Source organism: Symphalangus syndactylus, chromosome 17 (assembly GCF_028878055.3).
Source record: "Symphalangus syndactylus isolate Jambi chromosome 17, NHGRI_mSymSyn1-v2.1_pri, whole genome shotgun sequence".
Taxonomy (NCBI): Eukaryota; Metazoa; Chordata; class Mammalia; order Primates; family Hylobatidae; genus Symphalangus; species Symphalangus syndactylus.
The window spans coordinates 70,713,007-70,733,826 of NC_072439.2; the positions used below are offsets into that span (position 1 = coordinate 70,713,007).

At 35.1% G+C, this 20,820-nt stretch overlaps 1 protein-coding gene and 1 pseudogene across 7 annotated transcripts in view; both read right to left on the reverse strand.

Annotated features, from left to right (window-relative positions):
* Positions 1-227: 227 nt before the first annotated feature.
* Positions 228-20,820, reverse strand: part of MECOM (MDS1 and EVI1 complex locus) — a 302,674-nt gene continuing 282,081 nt past the window's right edge. For all 7 annotated transcript variants that reach the window (XM_063621591.1, XM_063621586.1, XM_063621585.1 and 4 more), the window contains 7 exons: positions 19,910-20,076; positions 18,735-18,812; positions 12,953-13,122; positions 10,828-10,972; positions 7,889-8,125; positions 6,893-7,076; positions 228-1,769 (listed from right to left, as the gene is read on the reverse strand). In XM_063621591.1, coding sequence (XP_063477661.1) covers positions 1,635-1,769; positions 6,893-7,076; positions 7,889-8,125; positions 10,828-10,972; positions 12,953-13,122; positions 18,735-18,812; positions 19,910-20,076 — 1,116 coding nt within the window. In that variant the 3' untranslated portion in view covers positions 228-1,634. The remainder of the gene's footprint in view (positions 1,770-6,892; positions 7,077-7,888; positions 8,126-10,827; positions 10,973-12,952; positions 13,123-18,734; positions 18,813-19,909; positions 20,077-20,820) is intronic.
* LOC134733066 (adenosine 3'-phospho 5'-phosphosulfate transporter 2-like) lies at positions 2,980-4,383 on the reverse strand (annotated as a pseudogene).

Sequence of the window (20,820 nt, forward strand, 5' to 3'; positions counted from 1 at the left end):
GCCCTGACTGCACCACATGGGGAAAGTTCAGAACAATGAGCGATACTCATTGTTGCCCAAGAACTATCATCACTTATGCTATCTATCTCAAAACAAAACAAACATACTCTACATTCCACATATCTGTAGGGCATCAAGATCTCAGCCATCATATCTTTAAATCATTGGATCCCAAAAGGAAAGTAAAATTGCATGAAGGAAAAATACCACACAGTGGGGAAAAATACTCCTTTTTGTAAGTCTTTATTTTTTAGTTGCTCCTCCCATAGTAATGCACTGAAAGGCATAACAGTTTATACTGTACAAAGCATTTGAAGAAAGTACCTCAACTTGCCGATTATTTCAAAATGAGATTACAAACAAAAAGAAAACAAATCTGGTTCCTCAATAAAGGGCAAAATAACTGAATACAGTCTGTTATTTACTTCTCTCTTTTAACATAAGTTTGGGAACACTTCATTTTACAAATAGGATTAACATGAACATAACATCGCACAAGCTTGCAGACAACCAGCATAAAATATGGAGTACAGCTTTTAATCAGAAGAATCATGCTTCCATGAAAGAAATTATAATCGTTTATACAATTGAATCGATTTCAGTATTACAAAAACTAAGTTGCATCTATTCGTATTTAGTTCATCAAGAAGGAAAACAAAACAAACAAACAAAAAAAAGGAATGTTAGGAAAGGCCAAACACCATTTGGCACTCATACACAGGTCGGGTCACCTTGGTCCTTGAAATTCAGAAAGGGGTGTGCCTCAGACGTCATAAAGTAGTGGCTGACTGGAACAGTGCTATTTTAATCAACAAACAATAGTTTGCCAACAAATAAATACATGATACACGCAACACACACAAAAAATAAACATTAAAAACAGTGACATGATTGTCTAAAATTAAGATGTTATTACAAGGATTTGGCAAACAATTTATTAGTGGTACAGCGGTACTGGTGATGAACAGGTTACTTCACTGACTTAACCTCTTTGAGTGTGAACATCCATAGTTTACAATATACACATACACTTTTTCCCTAGTTTTAAACAAACAATGTACTTAAGAAGGCAAAAGGGGGAACAAGTACTCCCTGTTATCAGTTTCTATAATAATTGACTGTGCATTTCATCCAACTACTTCTGTCTTCAAAGGGTTAAATTACATAAAACTTTAACGAAGAAAAAAAATTAAATCTGTAATTAAAAGCAACTGTTCCCAATCATGTCAGGTGATCTTGTACAAAAGAGAATTCAGTTTCTATGGAGTGTTCATTCGTATCAATGCTGCCATCTCAACTGCCCTTCTCACCCACTCATATCCTAAGATGGGGTAAACTGGAAGATGCCTTCAGCCCAGCAAGTTTTTTGTTTTCACGGAATCACTTTAAGTCGCACTGATTGATCTTCCAGAAGTCAGCAGCTGCCTTTGCTGTGCAAAACAAAATATCGAGAATAAATAGTTTCTTTTTTCTTTCTTTTCTTTTTTAAATCATTCAGTTTAAGGTCACTGGACTTTAGATGAGTGACCCTGCAGGTTTATAAGGCATTCTGCTCAGCAGTCTTGTAAATAGTCCTATGTGAAAGAGCCATGCTACTGTTGGACTTGGTCCCACTCTGGTCAACCTTGATAACGTCATACGTGGCTTATGGACTGGATAGCACTGGATTCCGCCGCAGCCCTGGCCATACTGTGCCACACGTTGGAAGAACTGTGGGATGTAGAATGGAGGGACTCCTTGTCAGACAATGACAGCATCATAGCATACGCCTGGGGTAAAAAGGAGAGCGACTCAGTAAATGGCATTTGAAAAACATCACTTTTAGTTCAAAGAATATTGTTGGTAAATGGAAAGGGATGGGACCCTGAGTAGGGGCATCCTTCATGGGTGTGTTTGGCAAAGAAGGCATATTTTTTTGTAGAAATCACATGGGATTGCTGCTGGCCTTTAGTGCCTAGGGGCCCCAAAAGTGACACGCGCTACAGAACCAAAAAGAACTATCCTACCTAAAATGCAAATAGTGCCTCCATTGAGAAAAATCAGTCAGTCTCCTGTTCAACTATAAATACAGTCATCCATCCACTACGTATGTTCAATTCACCAAAAATATTATTGTGTGCTTATGACTGAAACCTCAAATATTAATAAGATATAGACCTACCTTGACAGAGCTGTGGCCTAGTAGAGGATACAGCCTGACTCCTACATTTTATAACCAAAAGCACTGAAGATGCTTGAGTGACTTGCCCAAAGTCACTCAATTAGATAGACAGTGGGAGAAGCATAACTAAAATGTATTTCTGCCCAACTTTTAATCCATTGACTTTTCTCCAGTTTCCCTCCATGCTTGACATACTCAGTCCTGGCACCCATAAGTTGAGGTGGATCAAATCAGCTCTACCGAAAAAATAAAACCAAACACAAGACCCAACAGTGTCCTAATCAACTTGTTTTCCAGTGTCTGCTGAGCAGAAGGTGCATGGAGGTGCTCTGTGAGGAAGTACTCTTTCTTCCCTATTATCATGTCAAATTTTAAATAACTGTTCAGAGAATCCCCTATTTACTGCCAAGCAAAATATTCAAATGAAATGTTTGGTCTTGACTTGTAAGTGAACTTTTCACTGTTGATTTGCTATTGTTGGTCTCATCCATTGCTAAACTTGCTTGTCAAAATGCTGCTGAAGTGGAATCATTAAAGTCCTGCCAAAGACATTCCACTGTCTGTAAACAAAGACAAAATGCCTCTGTTGTTAGGAAGAATTTCATCTCTGGGAGTCATGCTGAGACATGTGGCCAGTCTGTGGTTTCTTCCGTAATCATTGCATTCAGTTAGAAAATCTACCCTTGCAGGCTGATTTTTGATTTGCTGGGTCATCGCTCTAAATGTACACATTTGACTTTTATGTATGCAATTTGCCTTTTGGACCTCTACAATATCTCATGATCCATTTAACAAATATTTCTTTTTTTTTTTCTTAATATGAGATTTATTTATGTTTCATATATACATTATACACGTAACCTGAAGGTAATTTTATAGAACATTTTTGATATGGTTTGGCTCTGTGTCACCACTCAAATCTCATCTTGAATTGTACTCCCATAATTTCCATGTACTGTGGGAGGGACCCAGTGGGAGATAATCTGAATCATGGGGGTGGTTTCCCCCATATTGTTCTCGTGGTAGTGAATAAGTCTCACAAGATCTGATGGTTTTATTAGGGGTTTCCGCTTTTGCATCTTCCTCATTTTCTCTTGCCACCACCATGTAAGACTGACTTTTGACTCCTGCCATGATTCTGAGGCCTCCCAAGCCATGTGGAACTGTAAGTTCAGTTAAACTTCTTTTTCTTCCCAGTCTCGGGTATGTCTTTATCAGCAGCATGAAAATGGACTAATAGCAGTAAATTGGTACCGGGAGTGAGGTGTTGCTCCTCCTTTTGTCCTGAATAAGCTGAAGTTCTATTAGGCCAGATATGGAGCAAAAGGCAAACTGCACTAAGGTAAGGTACCAGCCATAGGACTTAAAACCCTCCACTGAAAATATTAATTCCTGTAAATACCCATAAATTAGGTAAAATACAAAAACTCCAGCAACACATATGAAAAACTGAGTAAGTAAGTTTGTTAAACTTGCTGAGATTCATGCCAAGTACCACAATGTCCTCAATTGACTTGATGTTTGGTGACATTGTTTGGGTTTTGGATGGCACAGTGATAGAAATAAATATATTTCCTGGAATTGTTGAACTTGAGATCCATTGTTTGTTATTTTGCTGCATTCAATGCTTTCAGAGTTATTTTTGTTGGTTTCCTGGACTGTTATGTTCTGTATGTCTTTTGCTTGCTGTGTCAAGTCCATGCCATTATGCCTTGATTAACTGCGCTCCGGAATCAATCATGGCCCCAAGGCCGGTATGTCACCCAGAAGGGTGACGGCAGTCTGGGTGGCGCCTCAGCTAGACGGAGCATCTCCCCCTCCCCAGGTCCGTCGCCATCACCTCCTCTTCCTCCTCCTCCTCCTCCTCTCCCACTACTGCACTTTCCACTGCGGCGGTCGCCTCACCGGAAAGCACTCAACTCCGGCGCCCGCAAGCCACTTCCGCCTATGTAACAAATATTTCTTAAGCAACTACTCTTATACCAGGCTCTGTGTTAGATCCTAAGAAATTAAGAATAAATAATATAGAGTACTTATCTTTGGCAGAGTTTAAAGTATGGGTTAAGTGAGCATTGAACCTAAATTATCTATTCTGATTATGTACCTACTTTTAGAGAACAAGATAAAGAGTATTCTGAAAGAGTTAAAACAAATTCTGATGTTTGGGAAGATATAAAGCAGTACAAAGAAAATTTTGGAATTTTAAAAGTTTTAATCCTGGCTTTAAACCTGCCTCTACTCACCTAGCTGTGTGACCTTGAGCAAGTTGCTTAACCTTTTAAGCTTTACTTTCCTCCATAAAACAGATGATAGCAATAACAGTACTAGCCTCCAAGAGTTGTGGAGGAATCACACGCATTAACTTACATAAAGCGTTTAGCTCAGTGTGCCTGACTGAGGTAATACATAAATAGTACCTATTACCATGAAATTAATTTTTACAGGATAGAGTTTCTTGAGGAAGAGCATATGCAAAATGCAGCTACTATTATACTGGTCAACTATTTTCAATTCAATCACTATAAAAATTTCAGACTATAAAATTACAGAATAAATATATGAATGCTTTGACTAAAGCATCTGAGCCTTTAGATTCTAGAAAATGGCAAAACAGCATATCTGCCTTTTGGTAATCAAAGGAAATAAACATTTTCATATATAAGGATCAGTGCTCAGCATATAGCTGGTAGTTAATAAATGAATGAATGAATATTATGAAATAAAGTGAATTTGCAAAAAGGCCTGACCATTTTCAAACTAATCTATATAACGTGATCAAGTAACAAGAAAAATATGACTTAGGATTGCAAAATGCTAGTGTTTCTTACAACGGTAACAGTCTAGCTGGGTTGGGACTTTATGTCAAAATGCTGGTACTAAAATGTGTTATAATTATGTCCCTTATCTGTAGGTTTTCAGGCCCTTTTGCTTTCTATCACTTCTGGAAGTTTCTGGAGTGTTTAGGTATTATATCTTACAATAAATGAGAAGCATTTTTGGTGGACTAATTAAAAGAAATTTAAAAAGAAAAAACCATGGCCAGGTGCAATGGTCACACCTATACAAATCCCAGTAATTTGGGAGGCTGAGGTGGGAGGACTGCTTGAGCTCAGGAATTTGAGACCAGCCTGGGCAACATAGTGAAACCCCATCTCTACACAAAATTGAAAAATTAGCCTGGCATGGTGGTGAGTGTATATAGTCCCGGTTATCCAGATGCCTGTGGTGGGAGGATCACTTGAGCCCAGGAAGTTGAGGCTATAGTGTGCTGTGATTGCACCACTGCACTCCAGTCTTCGCAGCTGAGTGAGACCCTGTCTCAAAAACAAAGAAACAAGTAACAAAAAACCAAAAACCTTGATACTCAAGTTATGTCTAATCAACAAAGATGGAAGAATGGGAAATCAAGGGTTAAAAAAAAAAATACTAGCCACCTCTTATGGATGTCTCTAAGTAAAAATGAAATGTCTACTCTAGCTAGTTTACCTTTAATGTTAAAAACTGAAAACTTCATTTTTATCCCCATTGAATAAAAATCCACTTACCCCTTTTACAATGAAGAAATGGTACCTATAGTCTTTAAGTGATGTTCTTAAGTTCATGGAGGTAGGCTCTGGGAGCCTCTGCAGATGCTGGCTGCTTTGACTTCAGTTGAGAAAGAACATTTATTTTGCCTATTACCATACATAATATCTCAGAACTTTTTACTAAATTGAATATTATTTAATGATTTGTATTATCCCATTGACACAATGTTTTTCCCACCTTCCTTGGGATATTATTACATTTGCTGTTAAGACCAACCCAGACATCTTACCCAAATAGAAAATCATTTCCAAATGTACAAACTAATATGGTCACATTGCAGGTCAGGCCACCTACAAAATGAACTAATGGATCAGGCAATTAGACCACAGCGCCCAATAAATATGTTAATAGGAAGTTTCTTTATTTTTAATTGACCTGAATGAACAATCCGGTTGAGTGTGGATGTCAAACAAAAAAGTACCGACTTCCTTTATTTTGTAACAAAAACACTGAGGCCCTTTTAATTGCTATTTATGGACCCTTAGATGGATTTATTTTTAGTTACCATAGTGCTGATACAATGTTGTAGAGCCTAATAAATTTGAGTACCATTCATTCACTCATTCATTTGTTGAATTTAAAATTGACAGGTTTTATTTCAAAATCTGCCAATAAGTTGGTGTAGACCTTTGGCAACTCACTTCATTTCTGATCCTCATTTTACTATTAAATTACAACATGAGATGACTTGCTAATTAACTACACCTAACAATTTACTAGACACAAAAGGGGACAAAAAATAGAATTCACTTTTCAGCAAAATCTTAAAATATAATTACATTGACAAAAGTATAGACACGGAAAATGACTCTGAGGTAATACATAAATATTTGCAAACAAACATGATGAACTAACTGTACAGAAGTAAGAGAATTACAAAGTCAGGGAAAGATGAGTGTAGGATGGGGTTTGTCATAAAATTTCTACGCAGAATGCAGCTAAATTAATTGCTTTCTTGCTTAACTATTTTGGATTTGGTCACAAACAAACACAGTAAAGATATGAAAATTTTTAGAAAGGCATCTGACCCCGTTTGGATTCTAAAATATTTCAAAGATAGAATATTTGCTTTTTGGTAATCACAGGAAATGTACGTTTCATGCATAACGTAACCATGATGCTGTACTATGGGAAAATCTGTACCTGCGATTTGGACTTTCTGTGTAACGGCTGCTTAAGTTCCTCTGGCACATGGGAAGTACTAAAAGAAGACAGCTCAGCTTCAGAATATTGATTATCTTCCATTTTCCTCATTTTGAGGCTATCTGTGAAGTGCCTTATATGATCTAAAGCAGAAAGTCCACTTTTATATTCTTCCTCTTTATACCTAAAATGAAGCAAAGAAAAACACAAATTTTCTTTTCATTGGTTATCTAATAAAATCACTTTCATTTGAATCTATCTATACAACTGACAAACTTCATATTGTATCTGCAAGGTAAAGTAGCATGCATCAATTATTGGGTTTTTATAAATATTTACAAACATCATGTCTTAAAACTACATTTCTGTTAAGATTTTTAGTAACTAAAGCCAAGCATATATTTGAGATAAGGAGTTAAAGTCAGTGACACATTAGTCAGTAATGTGCAGAGACAGAATTCATATATTCATAATTTCCATTTAAAGTAAAGCTAATTATGACAATATTTAGTCAACATCCATCATGAAAATATAATAGTCCCATCAATTTAACTGTTTGGTTATTTCTTTTCATTTAAAAAGTTATCCTCTATATAGATCACATATATATCTAATGAAGTGAAATTTATCTCAATTATACTTAACTGATGATCATACCAGATTATTATATAATTAGATAATGCAAAATCTCTATTTTTATTTCAGTTTTATAGGTAGAGTCTAACAATAAATGATTGTGTACTTATGTAATTTTCATTTTATCTTTCCCACCTCAGGTTAATCAGAGTTGCACCAAACCTGATGTATTTATATGCTTGTGGATTATGTTGATGGTCACCTTCTTTTCATCTATTTAAATCTGATCCACCGAGTATCCCTTACTAATTCAAGTTTAATTTTTGTGATTTATAACTCACAAATTGCTTATCACAGGAGGAATTACAATGTACATGGATCTACTCTAGCTTAGTTTCTAAAGTCACCCAAGGTACTCACCGCACTGGGGATGTCTTGCAACTCATCTCCAGGGCACTGGTTTCTTCATAGTCATCCTCAGGGTTTCCTTCATGTAAATTACTTGTCACTGGTTCCTTTCCTGTTTTTCCAGTAATATCATTGTCTTCATCCTCCTCATCTAACAACACCTCATCTTCAACTTCTTCATCATCCAGCAAGTCTGAATTTTGACTGGTCACCAAAGCCTTTTCATCTTTAAAATGACTGCCATTCATTCTTTCAAAAGCATTAAAAAAAAAGTCCAATTGTTGGTTTCATGTTTAAAATCGTAATTTGTTCCTTTACCATGTCTTCCCAACAACAGTTTAGATTTTCAACACTTACATCGGAAATGTTTTATTGTTTATGCTCTACGTCAACCATGAAAAAATAATGTGACTTCACAAATGGGAAGATAAAGAAAAAAATAATTGTATGATTGTTCAGATTACAAATGAAGCCTCTGGCAGAACCTGAAAAACAATCTCGGTCTCCTATTTCTTATCAGACTTTGCTTGATAATTGATATTGCTATATATATCATATAAAAAGGCACATAAATATGTTCTCAGCACAATTTACCTAATTACCATATAAGTAAGTACCCATCATTTAAAATAATAGATTTCTGGAAAACTCATATCACTCATGGGCAGTAGCTTCAATACACATGCCTAAAGTGAATCTAGAAGTCCAAAGACAACGTTAAAGTAGTTGCCAAGAAACAGCTGGTACATACTGACAGTGGATGACATTTGTGGTATATTCCACCTAACCACTCTACCCATATTTGGAAGTAATTGAGAGCTCACTTATTTGTACTACTTTCAAATTATTTTTTACAGTCTGAATGTGAAATAGTTCCTTGTTTCTTAGGAAAACACCAGGGTGGAAAAAGCTCAGGTATTACAATGTTACCCCCATCACTTTCCCACATAACAAAAATGAGTATAATTTAATATTCAGATTTCCCAGGATTAAAAAATATATAAAACAATTCTGGATGTGACAAACACACATAGTAAAAATCCATTTGACCAGAAAGTCATATCATTATTAAGCTTTTAATAAAAACAATCTCTTAAACTCTTTTATCAAAGAATGGTGAAAACATCTTTTGCACAGACATAAATTAGTTTCCAAATACACTGCCAACTTGCTTGCATGAGTGGATTAAAATTTTTATTTAAAAAAAAATGAAAGAAAAAGTAAAAGAACGAAAGAGTGCATGAATGAAAATCAAAAGTAACAAAAGCCAACATAATTAAGAAAATCTATTTGTTAATTAAGTTTTCAAATGTGGCAATTTACAGAGAGAGAATAAATTATTCATCAAAAGTAGCCTGATAGGAATTCAGGGGAAAAACTTAGATGACTCAACCTTCTTATTTCTGTGCTGTTTAGACATGTTGAAGCCAGATGTTGCAACTATACAGGCTCACAAATCGCCAGTTAAAGGCTAGAAAATTTGAATAGGCATCTCAGAACCCAAATAGTGTGTTTTGTTCAACAGTTCGTATTTGCATCAAGTAAATAATATCATTATCAAAGTGTCTGATTGTTACTGTTTCTTGCTTGTTCTTGCTACTTTGTACTTCTGATCATCTGCTTCCTCTGCCTTTCACAGACACACACACACAAATGGGCAAGTAAAGGGAAAGATACATCCAGCTGCACACTGGTATAGTTATCAGACTTCTCAGAGACTGGAAGCATCTTTTTTCTTGTTTTTCTTAGATACACTTTTATACAAGTTGAACAGAAGTGGTCGTTTTTTTGTTGTTGTTATTTTAGTAAAAAATGTTTATTTGATGTTTGCCTTGAACAAATTACATAAAATAATTAATTTGACTTTTAATAACATCAAAATCAGAGGACACTAACCCAATACTTGTATAATGAAAAATAATGGAACTTTTAACTAATTTCATGTTATTTTGAAATTTACAATGTAGCACCTGAATTTAACAGGTCACTATATAGTTGTGTTCAGAAAAGTCGACTTCTCAACAATAGATATTTAATTATAGCTTACAGACAAGAAAAATTAAATCCAGTAGTTTTGGTGAAATAGTGTTTCATTAACTTCATATGCAATGTGAAGTGCTGGGTAACTGTTAAGTATTATCATTAACAGCATTAAAAGCTTTTTTAAATGAATTAAGCTATTCATGCTTAATGTTGGTGATGATAAAAGGGAGCCAGTGCATCAGGTCAGTAAAAACAAGGATGGTCATACCCACTAAAACAAACAGACCAGAATTAGATGAGTAGTCACTTAAGAGGACATAAAGTAGCGATAGAATCTTAAGAAGACTAAAAAAGTTTCTGTGTAAAATATGTTTGGGGGAAACTCTATGGGTATTTCATATATAAATGCATACATACATATGCACTATAATATGTATATTACATATATACAGAATATACTTAAATGTATATATGTAAAATACAGATATATAGAATCATATATTACCTGTAATATATAGAATTTATGATATATAATAGTCACCACTATTGATCAGTGATTCAACTGAATCCCTGTGATGGCTTTCTCTTCTACTTCTGAAATTTTGATCACAGATTCTATTCAGCTATCAAATAGCTAAATCCTGGTAAAATTATGGGCTCTGGAACCAGAGAGCTCAGGTTGAATCCCATTGATTACTTATGTGACCTCTGACACAGTGGTTTAAGCTTCAATGTCTCCATTCCTTCACTGCTAAAATTACAGTAGCTATCTCATAGGGTTATTGTGAAATTAAATTAATACATATAAAATGCTTGGAAGCACATTTGGTATTTAATATGTACTAAATATATACCAGCCTTTGGTGACTGAAGTAATAGTAGTGCCACAAAAGTGAGCATAGCACGTATATTCTAAAACACGTTCATTTCAGTCGTCACAGAGTTTAAAAAGTAAAAGACAGCTTTACCTCTCCTCCACATTCCTGGGAGACTGGCTGCCGTGGTTGCTGTTCCCAATGAAATTTCGAATTTCTGTGAAGTAAGCATCTTCCTTGTCATCCAGAATCGCACCTGTACTTTCCAGTTCAGAATGAGGCGACGATGTTGCAGTACCTGTGTGGAGCAGAAAGCCTTTTATGACAAAGATTATTGCTTATCTAGCAACTTATTTGGAAACTCACTCCTTATGAATTTGATCAGTGTTGTTTCTTAAAACATGCCCTATGAATATTAATAATAACTTTAGAAGGTCAAAGTCTCCCCAATTTACCATAATACCCATGCCCATGACAGTCCTTTGGGAATATATTGAACCATTGAAATCATGAAGCACAGTCTCGCAAAGAAGTTGCTTCTCTCACTAGCTTTTCCTTACCTCTATTGTGACATGAGAATGTTTGTATTCATATAATGAGAATTTAGAGTGAGACAAATTATGAACAAGTCTTAAATAGATTCTGCCAAGAGACACACTATATGAAGTCCTGGTTGCAGTCAACATGCCTTCTTCTTCTTCTTTTTTTGTTTTTTTGGCTGCTATGCTAAAGCGTATAACAAAATACAGTTTAAAGGCACACTGAAAATTCTGCATCCTGGTTTGCTGGGTGAATCTGTGAGTTGATTCAGAACACTCCAGTCCAGGGGCCGGTGCAGTATTAAAAGGACAATATTAGATATGCTGATTACAGGATGATCTTCCCCTTCCTTGCCCATGAACTGCAAGACTCACAATACCTGTATCACTGGATTGGTGTAAGGCTTACATAAACTTAAACAACTTTTAAACTTAAGCACTTTATATGTGGTTGAGCTTTACACCAACATTAGCTTCCTGTTGTTTATCTTGCCTACAAAGTATCTATAATATAATAGTTCATCACAATAGTCTATATGACAAAAACAAGAGGTTAGAACATCCCCTCACCTAAAAGAGGTTATAATCTTGGTCAACAAGTATTAACTTTGACATGTTTGTTACATATTTAACCTTTTTTCCTAAAATAACTTTGATAAGAAAATTAATTATAGTTGTATGCTATAAGGGTACACACAGTTAGTGTGGCCAGTTTTGCAGATTGGATTATACTTCTCTACCTAAAATCTAATATTTTAAAACTATGGTCATTAAATTGCTGACTTTGAGGGAGACAAACAGTATATACTTTTAAGTACTAATCAGACAAGATCATAAACAATGTGCCTTTATAGTGGAAGAAAGATTAATAATTTAAAAATTCCATAAATAAAGATTGCCAGTCTGTATTAATCCAAATTTTTTCTGTTCTTAAATCTCTTTGCCTGAACTCCATATCTCTCCTCCCCTACCTGCAAAGCATAACCTTTATTCTCTGGAGACAAATTGTGACTGCACAGGTTGGCTCTGCACACATATGCCAGCTGGCAAATGTTACTTAATGACTTATTATCTAACTATTAGAAGCCAAAGACTAGAAAACCTACAATCCCTTCTGCTAAATATGTGCTGGCAAGGTCCCAGTAACTGGCATCTAGTTTTATGCCAGTTACTTTTGTCTTAATTTCATATAAGAATTTGTGACAAAAACAAAGCACCACTATCATTTGCCATGGGTTGCTCTGATCATGTCAATAGTCTCATATTCCTAGTCTTAACAAAAATTACCGAGAGAGGTTCTCTGAGCTGCAGGCCTTTTACAAAAGCAGCTATGCTTTCTAGATTAATATTCAGAGGGTGACATTCTGGGGCTGCCACTCTAGAAACTCTGCCATGCCTAGAGGCCACATTCTGTGCCAATAGGTGAAAAGACTGTCTCCTGTAATTTAGGAAATCTTGTTTCATAAGTCTCCTGTGAGTTTAGGTCATTGTCCTCTTTGCTTAAAATTACTCATCAGGAAGATAAAAACATAATCCAAATAAGGCCACTGAATTATAAATTAATGATCACATTGCTCACATTATTCTAAAATCTCAACAGAAACTTGCTGGGAATTTTTACAATAAGACCTGATTTTGGCGTCAAAATGGAATAAAAGAAGAAAGATCACATTATCTTATTATCTTTTAAAACATGAAAAAGAAGTCATCTTTGACTTATAACACAATTTATTACGTACCGGACATGTTCCCATTCTCATGTTTCTTTAGGTGTCTGTCTAAATTGGTTTGTTGACCAAAACACCTATCACATAAGTGACACTTAAATGGCTTCTCTTTATTGTGGATGTTGCGAACATGCCTTTGCAAGTTAGAAGATATGCTAAATGATCTGTCACAGTATTTGCATCTGAAAAATAAACAAAGAGAAAATATTTGCAAGCACATTAAAAGGTATTTCTCAAGACTAGTTAGCCAGCCATCAAAAATCATCTCCACTCATAAAACAACATTTTAAAGAAAAGGCACAGGGAGAATGCTATTCACACAATTAAGATTTCAATTCCAATAGACTCTGATTGCTTTAAAGACTTTCATGACTTTATCAAAAACCATAATAAAATATTAGTGATTTGATTGCTCCCAAATTCATTAATCAGTACCAATATTTTAAGTAAACCTCATAAAATAAAGCACATTGAGGAACAGTAGCATTGTTTCATCTTTTGCTTAGGACAATACAACTAATTTTTTTGTAAACAAACATAAAACATTCATATAGTATTCAAATACAATAAAATATCACTTTTTAATTCAAAATTTCAGTCTGATTAATTTCTCAGGAAATTCACTTTCTCAGTTGCTAATCCTAAAGAAAATTCCATTATCAGTTTCAAAATAGCAATCAACATTCTAGACTTTTAAAACTAAAACAATGTAAATAACTTAGTCTGATATCCAAGAATCAGCTACCACAAAGCCTTTTCTCTGTTAATCTTTAAACTGTTATAAAAAAAATAATAATGCCACTAAGTTCTCTTTTTGGAATAAAAGCAAAGGGCTTCCATTTATCTCCCTTCCTATTACCCCCTATTTTTCATTTCTCTTTTTCTGAAAGAGTCTCTAGCAGTCTGAATCAGGTCAGTTTTTCATGAAAGCACTTATTATTGGTTGGTTAGTTGTTTCTGTCTTCCATGTGATAAAAATATCATAAATTATTTTTAAAGCTTTCCTTTAGTCATAAAATGAAAATATAAAAATGCAAGGCCTCCTTCCCCTAGCTCTCATTAATGAAGAAGAAAAGGGTTTTTAGTAATCGAGAAGGTATTGTCCTCTGTAATTTTAAGGTAAAGATTCCATTATTTGCCATCATTTGTTTATATGATTTTGGGGGGCATGTTACTTGAAAAAAAAAGTTAACTTTCCCCAAATAACCTTTTTGTTTGTTTGTTTGTTTTAGATGGAGTCTCACTCTGTCACCCAGGCTGGAGTGCAGTGGCACAATCTCGGCTCACTGCAACCTCTGCCTCCTGGGTTCAAGCGATTCTCCTGCCTCAGCCTCCCAAGTAGCTGGGGTTACAGGCATGTGACACCACGCTAGACTAATTTTTGTATTTTTGTAGAGACAGAGTTTCACCATGTTGGCCAGGCTGGTCTCGAACTCCTGACCTCAAGTGATCCACACACCTCAGCCTCCCAAAGTACCAGGATTACAGTTGTGAGCCACTGCGTCCAGCCTCCAAATGACTTTTAAATGAAAACTTCAATCTTAGAGGACAAAAAATTCTTAACTCATCCTTCCATGTGTGAAGGGCCCTTCTCCTCCCACTTCTGAATGCAGAGTCAGTGGTTCAAGTGCTCTAAAGCAGAAGTCACCCCATTCCACTAGAGTTCTTGGGCTTCTGTGGCTGTCCTTATGTGATGCCAGAAGTCTAGTCAGTTCAGTAGGAAAAATAATCTGTTGAACTAGTTACTTTGGCATAGTATCAATAAACCAACACAAGTACTGATTTAATTTTTCCCCCTTAAAAAACTGTTCTGGCATCATAAGCTTCTTCAACTTTCCTCACAATATTAATAAAAAATGTGTGAAACCCCACATTATGGTAGTTGTAATATTTTAGCCCCCTTTTTTTTTTTTTTTAATGCGTAGAAAGTTACAACCTTCTCTGCAATAACTCTGTTTACCTCCAAGGCCCACTGCAATGAGAACCATGCTATATTTAGCACAATTTATTCTGTGCTTAGCAAAATAACCTAGAAAACCTTGTTAGAGTAAACATACTCCCACAAAACACTTTAAAAAAAATTTTTCACTGAAAACACTTTCTACACAAATCATGAGGAAGAGAGATTATGTTTCTGCCACGCTTCTAACTTTCTGCTTGCCCACAAAGAGTCTTCTCCAAATCTACTAAGCATCATTTTCTCAAATCTAAATAAGCATGTTCTAACCAAAGATCAGTTGTTAATTTCTATCTCTCCTCTGCTAAAGTCTTGGCCAGAAGAAAAACACTCTAAATAAAAAATCATTTCTTTCTGCACAACTCCAATAAGCGCCTAAGTTTTAGAAATTCTTAAAATGAACACGTAACACAGTCATGGGCAGTATACTATTAAGCCTTTCTAGTTGTTGGATGTAGACATGGAGGTCAGACGAGCCTTTGAGATCACGATGTAAAATAAAAACGCTGAAGTGAGAGCTCTGGGCCTGGGTTTTAATCCTGACTCTATTAGTACCAGACTTTGCAGAAGGCAATTAGCATATGTAAATCTGAATTTTTTCATTTGTAAAACAGAGGGGCTGATGCATCAAGGACACAGAGATGAATAAGATATGGATTCTCGGGGACATGGTGGTACCTGCCTATAATCCCTCCTCCTGCGAAGAATCAGGAGGCTGACGTGGGAGAATTGTTTGAAGCCAGGAGTTCAAAACCAGCCTGAGCAACAGAGTGAGACCTACTGTCTATTAAAATAAAAAATTAAAAAAAAAAAAAAAAAAAGTGGATTCCACTGTCAAGGAGCTTGTGGTCTACTGATATTTATCTTTCTGAGGAGACAATTTTCTTCATAGGGACCATGTTTAACTTTTACTACATATAAAGTATTAACACCTAATAGAACTTTCCAGAAGGCACAAGTCAGCCACAGGAAGCAGACAACTCGTGTATCATGTACATACCATTTTAATTTTTTTCTTTAATTTTTTTCTTTTTGAAATAATTTTAGACTTACAGAAGAGTTGCCAAGATCGTACAAAGGGTTCCCATATACCCTTCACCTCAGTTCCTCCAGTGTTAACATCTTACCTAACATTCATTAAAACTAGGAAATTAACACTGATGCAATACTATTAACTAAAATACAGACTTTATTTTAATATCACCAATTTTCTCCAGTGCTCTTTTTCTGTTCCAGGATCTGATCTAGGATCCCGCATTGCATTTAGCTGTCATGTCTCCTTAGTTTTCTACAGTCTCTAACAGTTCCTCAGTCTTTCCTTGCTTTTAATTACCCTGACACTTCTGAATAATACCGATCAGGAATTTGGTAGAATTTTCCTCAATTTGGGTTGGTCTGATATTTTCTCATTAGAGTGAGGTTATACATTTTGGGGGAAAATAGCACAGAGGCAATATGCCCTCTCAGTGCATACTATCAAGGGTACATGATGCTGACATGTCTAACTTCCGGCATTGTTAACCCTGATCATTTGGATAAGGTAGTATCTGCCAGGTTTCTCCACTATAAGGTTATTACTTTTTCTCTTTCTAATTAACAAATATTTTGCAGAAGATATTTTGGGGCTCTGCAAATATCCTGTTTCTCTTTAAACTTTCACTCACTAATTTTTTTATTTTTTAAATAAACTTTTCTTTTTTTGAAGATGGGGTCTCGCTGTGTTGCCCAGGCTGGTCTTCAACTCCTAGGTTTGGGTGGTCCTCCTGCCCCAGCCTCTCTGAGTGCTGGGATTGTAGGCATGAGCCACCACACTCGGCCTAAATAAACTTTTTGTTTTAGAAGAGTTCTAGATTTATTAAAAGGCTGCAAAGACAGTATATAGTACCCATTTTCCCCTATTGTTAATATATTTCAGGCACGTTTGTCACAACGATTAAACCAACATTGATATATTAGCTAAACTATAAAATCTATCTAGTTCACTACATCCACTCATTTTAACATTCAATTGATCTTGCCTGTAGCAGTTATTATTGTGGTGTCCTAATTGTGATTTTGTTTTCCTCATTTTTTCTACACTGTTCATTGGAATTCTTCTGCAAGGAAAAAAAAAACCAAAAACGGGCTGGACAAATAATTGTGTAAGCTCTCCAGCTATACCAAAATTCTGGTTTGTGGTTTAAAAATATGTATATGTACAATAATAGCGCCATTATTGGGTGGAATAAAACCATTGAATTTATGTACAAAGAAAGAGTAAAATGAACATGATAACATAGTTTCCAGTACTCTTGCCATAACAAAACATGAGTGTGGAAACCTTTCCTTCCACTTAAGCAGAATTTCTGGTAATAGAATTTTCTCAAAAGGGGAAATCATCTAAAACTTCCCAGTATTACATCTCTCTGAGACCTGTTATATCAAGTGCATTCTATCATGTATAGATTGGAAATATATCACTTATAATTAGTGATCTATAAAACAGGTAGGAAAACAAGGAATTTGAGAAAACTGATGTTTTAAGTTTAGCTCCCTCTAGCTTTCTTCTAAGATTTCAATTATCCTCAAATGACCCATTTTCTTATTTTACCATTAAAAAAATATTTGAAATCTGACAAATAACTTACTTTTTGTTTTAATAGAAAAACAGCACTCGGAAAAAGTAATTTTGCATACATGCAATGTATAAGAATTTCAAAGGAGAATGACATTATATTACTTAAGTTGTATAATATTCATTCTTTGAAGAAATATGAGTACCTAATACTGTGTGCAAGGCATTGAACATTAAATAATGTAGTTTATATTTTAAAATTGGAAGGAGAAATGTTGTCTATTTTCAATCTTTCTAAACAATATTAAAATTAGATGTGTCCAATGTGTCATATGACTAATTTTGGCATGTAATAGAATAAACTAAGAGGTAATTTAGGAAATTATTGATAAAATTGTCCCTTTTTCTATAATATACTCTATTTTATCTGTCCTACCTCTAGTTTCACATTTTCTTCTCCCAAGACTTCCCAGGTTTAAGATCTATTCTTTTTTTTTTTTTTTTTTTTTTTTTTTTTTTTTTTTTGACAGTCTCACTCTGTCACCCAGGCTGGAGTGCAGTGGTGCAATCTTGGCTCACTGCAACCTCCACCTCCCAGGTGCAGTGGATTCTCCTGCCTCAGTCTCACAAGTAGCTGGGACTACAGGTGTGAGCCACCATACCCGGCTAATTTTTGTATTTTTAGTAGACACAGGGTTTCACCATGTTGGCCAGGCTGATCTCAAACTCCTGACCTCAAGGGATCCACCTGCCTCTGCCTCCCAAAGTGTTGGGATTACAGGCGTAGGGATTACAGGCGTAAGCCACCATGCCCAGCCTAAAATCTATTCTTTAAACCTACTATTGGAACCCATGGAAAATGACTTAGCTGTGCTGGGGGAATAAAGTACATATGCGTTGTTAACGCGTAGCAGAGATTTGAGGCTTGGAAAAGGAAAGCTGCAATGTTATGATTTTTGTCAATTAAGATCATCCTAATTATTAAGAAAAGAGAACAAATGATAATAAAAAATAATATTTAAAATGGCTAGCATGTCTTAAATACTTACTCTGTCCTAGACACTGTGCTAGAACTTTTAAACTGAGAGGTAGGAAGCCTTGATTAAAGAAACCGGAACTCTTCTAATTTTGATCCTAGCCATTAGTCAATTCTTTCTTGACTCAAAATTGAATAGACATATATTCAGACATGCATAAAATAGCCTCCTATGAAATCGTGTCCATGAACTCACTTTAATTATTACAATATTTATCAAGATATTTAGCAAATATCATTGTCAAACCTGTAAGGCTGCTCTCCTGTGTGGGTTCTCAAGTGCCGTGTTAGGTTTGCAGACCTTGGAAAAATCTTGCCACAGTATCTGTTATGAAAAGATGTTTATAAGAGAAAGTCAGCACAGTCGACTATATTTCGCTCAAGCCACACAGCAGCCAGATGCTTATTCCTGATTCAATTAATCTTGCATGGAATTCACATTTCTTTGGTATTTAAAATTTACAACAAAGTCATTTCACAGATATTAATATAAATAACTCTACAAATAAAGACTGCATTCTAAGATCTGGTTGAATTTGTTCAGGTATAAGCAAGCAATTTATGAAAATAGATTTTAGTTTTGATTACTCCTATACATCTCTCTTATTAACTTAATATTTTTACATTCACAAAATTGAACCAGACAAGGGGATAAAAATATGATGAGCGTTTCTCATTCTGGGTTGATGTAAACAGATTTCAAATGTTTCAACTCATTTTACATGTCAGCCACAGTGATAACTCCCTATGCATAGAGTGGTATCAGATCAGACAAAATCCTGAGACTTCATCCATCAAGGTATGTACCCATAAAAGCTTTATTTCTGGAAAGAAAGTGACATATTTTTCAAAGAGCAGATAAAGTGATATGCCTGAGTCAGATACCTACACATTTCTAAAGATGATTCAGAAATTATAAGCATAATTTATTTAGCAAAAAAAAATCACACACAAAATGAGAAACATAAAATAAGCTTTACTACTGATGAATAACAAAAAATTTACTAGCTAGTTTTATTCACTTATGGACCTTACTTGTCTTTAATTAATGGCCTTATTCTTTAATGCCATGACAATTAATAAATATATGCTTGAGGACAGTAGTAGTATACCTTTAGATGAAAATAATTAATTGTGAAAGAAAATTCATAAATATCAAAGTGAGACAAGTAGATAGTATTTGGATTGTTTCCAACCTCATTTATCACAACCAAATGGCCTGTGTTAAAATTCACATTTAATAATTTTTTAAAAACACTATTTTTATATTTCACTAAATGAAGAACACTTTGAAGTGCTTGAGATCTATTATGGTGGCTATTAATCATCTAATCAGGAATAATTTCCAAAACAAACAGCAAGGCCTTTTGAAATCAGAGGGGAGATTTCTGGAAAGTCAGCCACAATTAACTGTGCAGTTACCTGCAGGTATAGCGCTCCTTTCCCTTCCGCAGAAGGTTCTCTGGCAGGGCATTGGGAGGTGCCCTGAAGTTGAACATAGAGGGCACTGACTGTAAGAGCTCACTGGCCTCAGGTTTCAGGGCACTGAAGCTCTCTAGCTTTTCTGCCATGTTTTCAATAGCTGACATCTGAAAGGTAAAAGCACAGGACCATGAAGCGTTTGGCATCTTGTCTTCTATAATAATCTCTGGCAAACCAAGGACATCATTAAAAGGGAAGCATGAAATCTGCGACGGGTTGTAGAAAGAGACTGTAGTATCCCAATATTAAATAAACAAAAACAGAATTGATTTATTTGGGAAATACCATAAGTAGAACCAAGCTTATAAAATGCTGAGTGAACTTTTTCCATAAGACCTTGGTTAGGCCATTTTATCATAATCTGATATATAATTGAACATTGGAATACATAAGAGAGCTAATAAAGCCAAGTTAACTTTTTGTTTGATTAAATGACAGCATTAGTATCATGGTATGGATATTAACATAATGGAAATTATAGGGAAAGTTGCTATATGCCTTGCCTAGGCAATGAAAACCATAAGAACCATGCAGTCCCAAGAAAAGAACTGAAAGCATGGGAGAACATGAAGTGTTACAAAATTACAGCTTAAGCCAAATATGTGTGACTCAGAAAGAAAAAACTAAATGTATAGGAGGGTATTGCCTAAGACTACATTAAATTAACATCTGGATATGCCATATTTTTAAGTGGGATAATATACGAAGAATTTTGATTAAATATTAATTTAATCAAAGACAAAGACTAAGTTGAAATGACAGTTCATCATATGTTAATATAATTTCATATAACATAACTTGGCACGTACCTTGTAAGACAGGGGGAGCAGTTTATGTAACCATACTTTTAG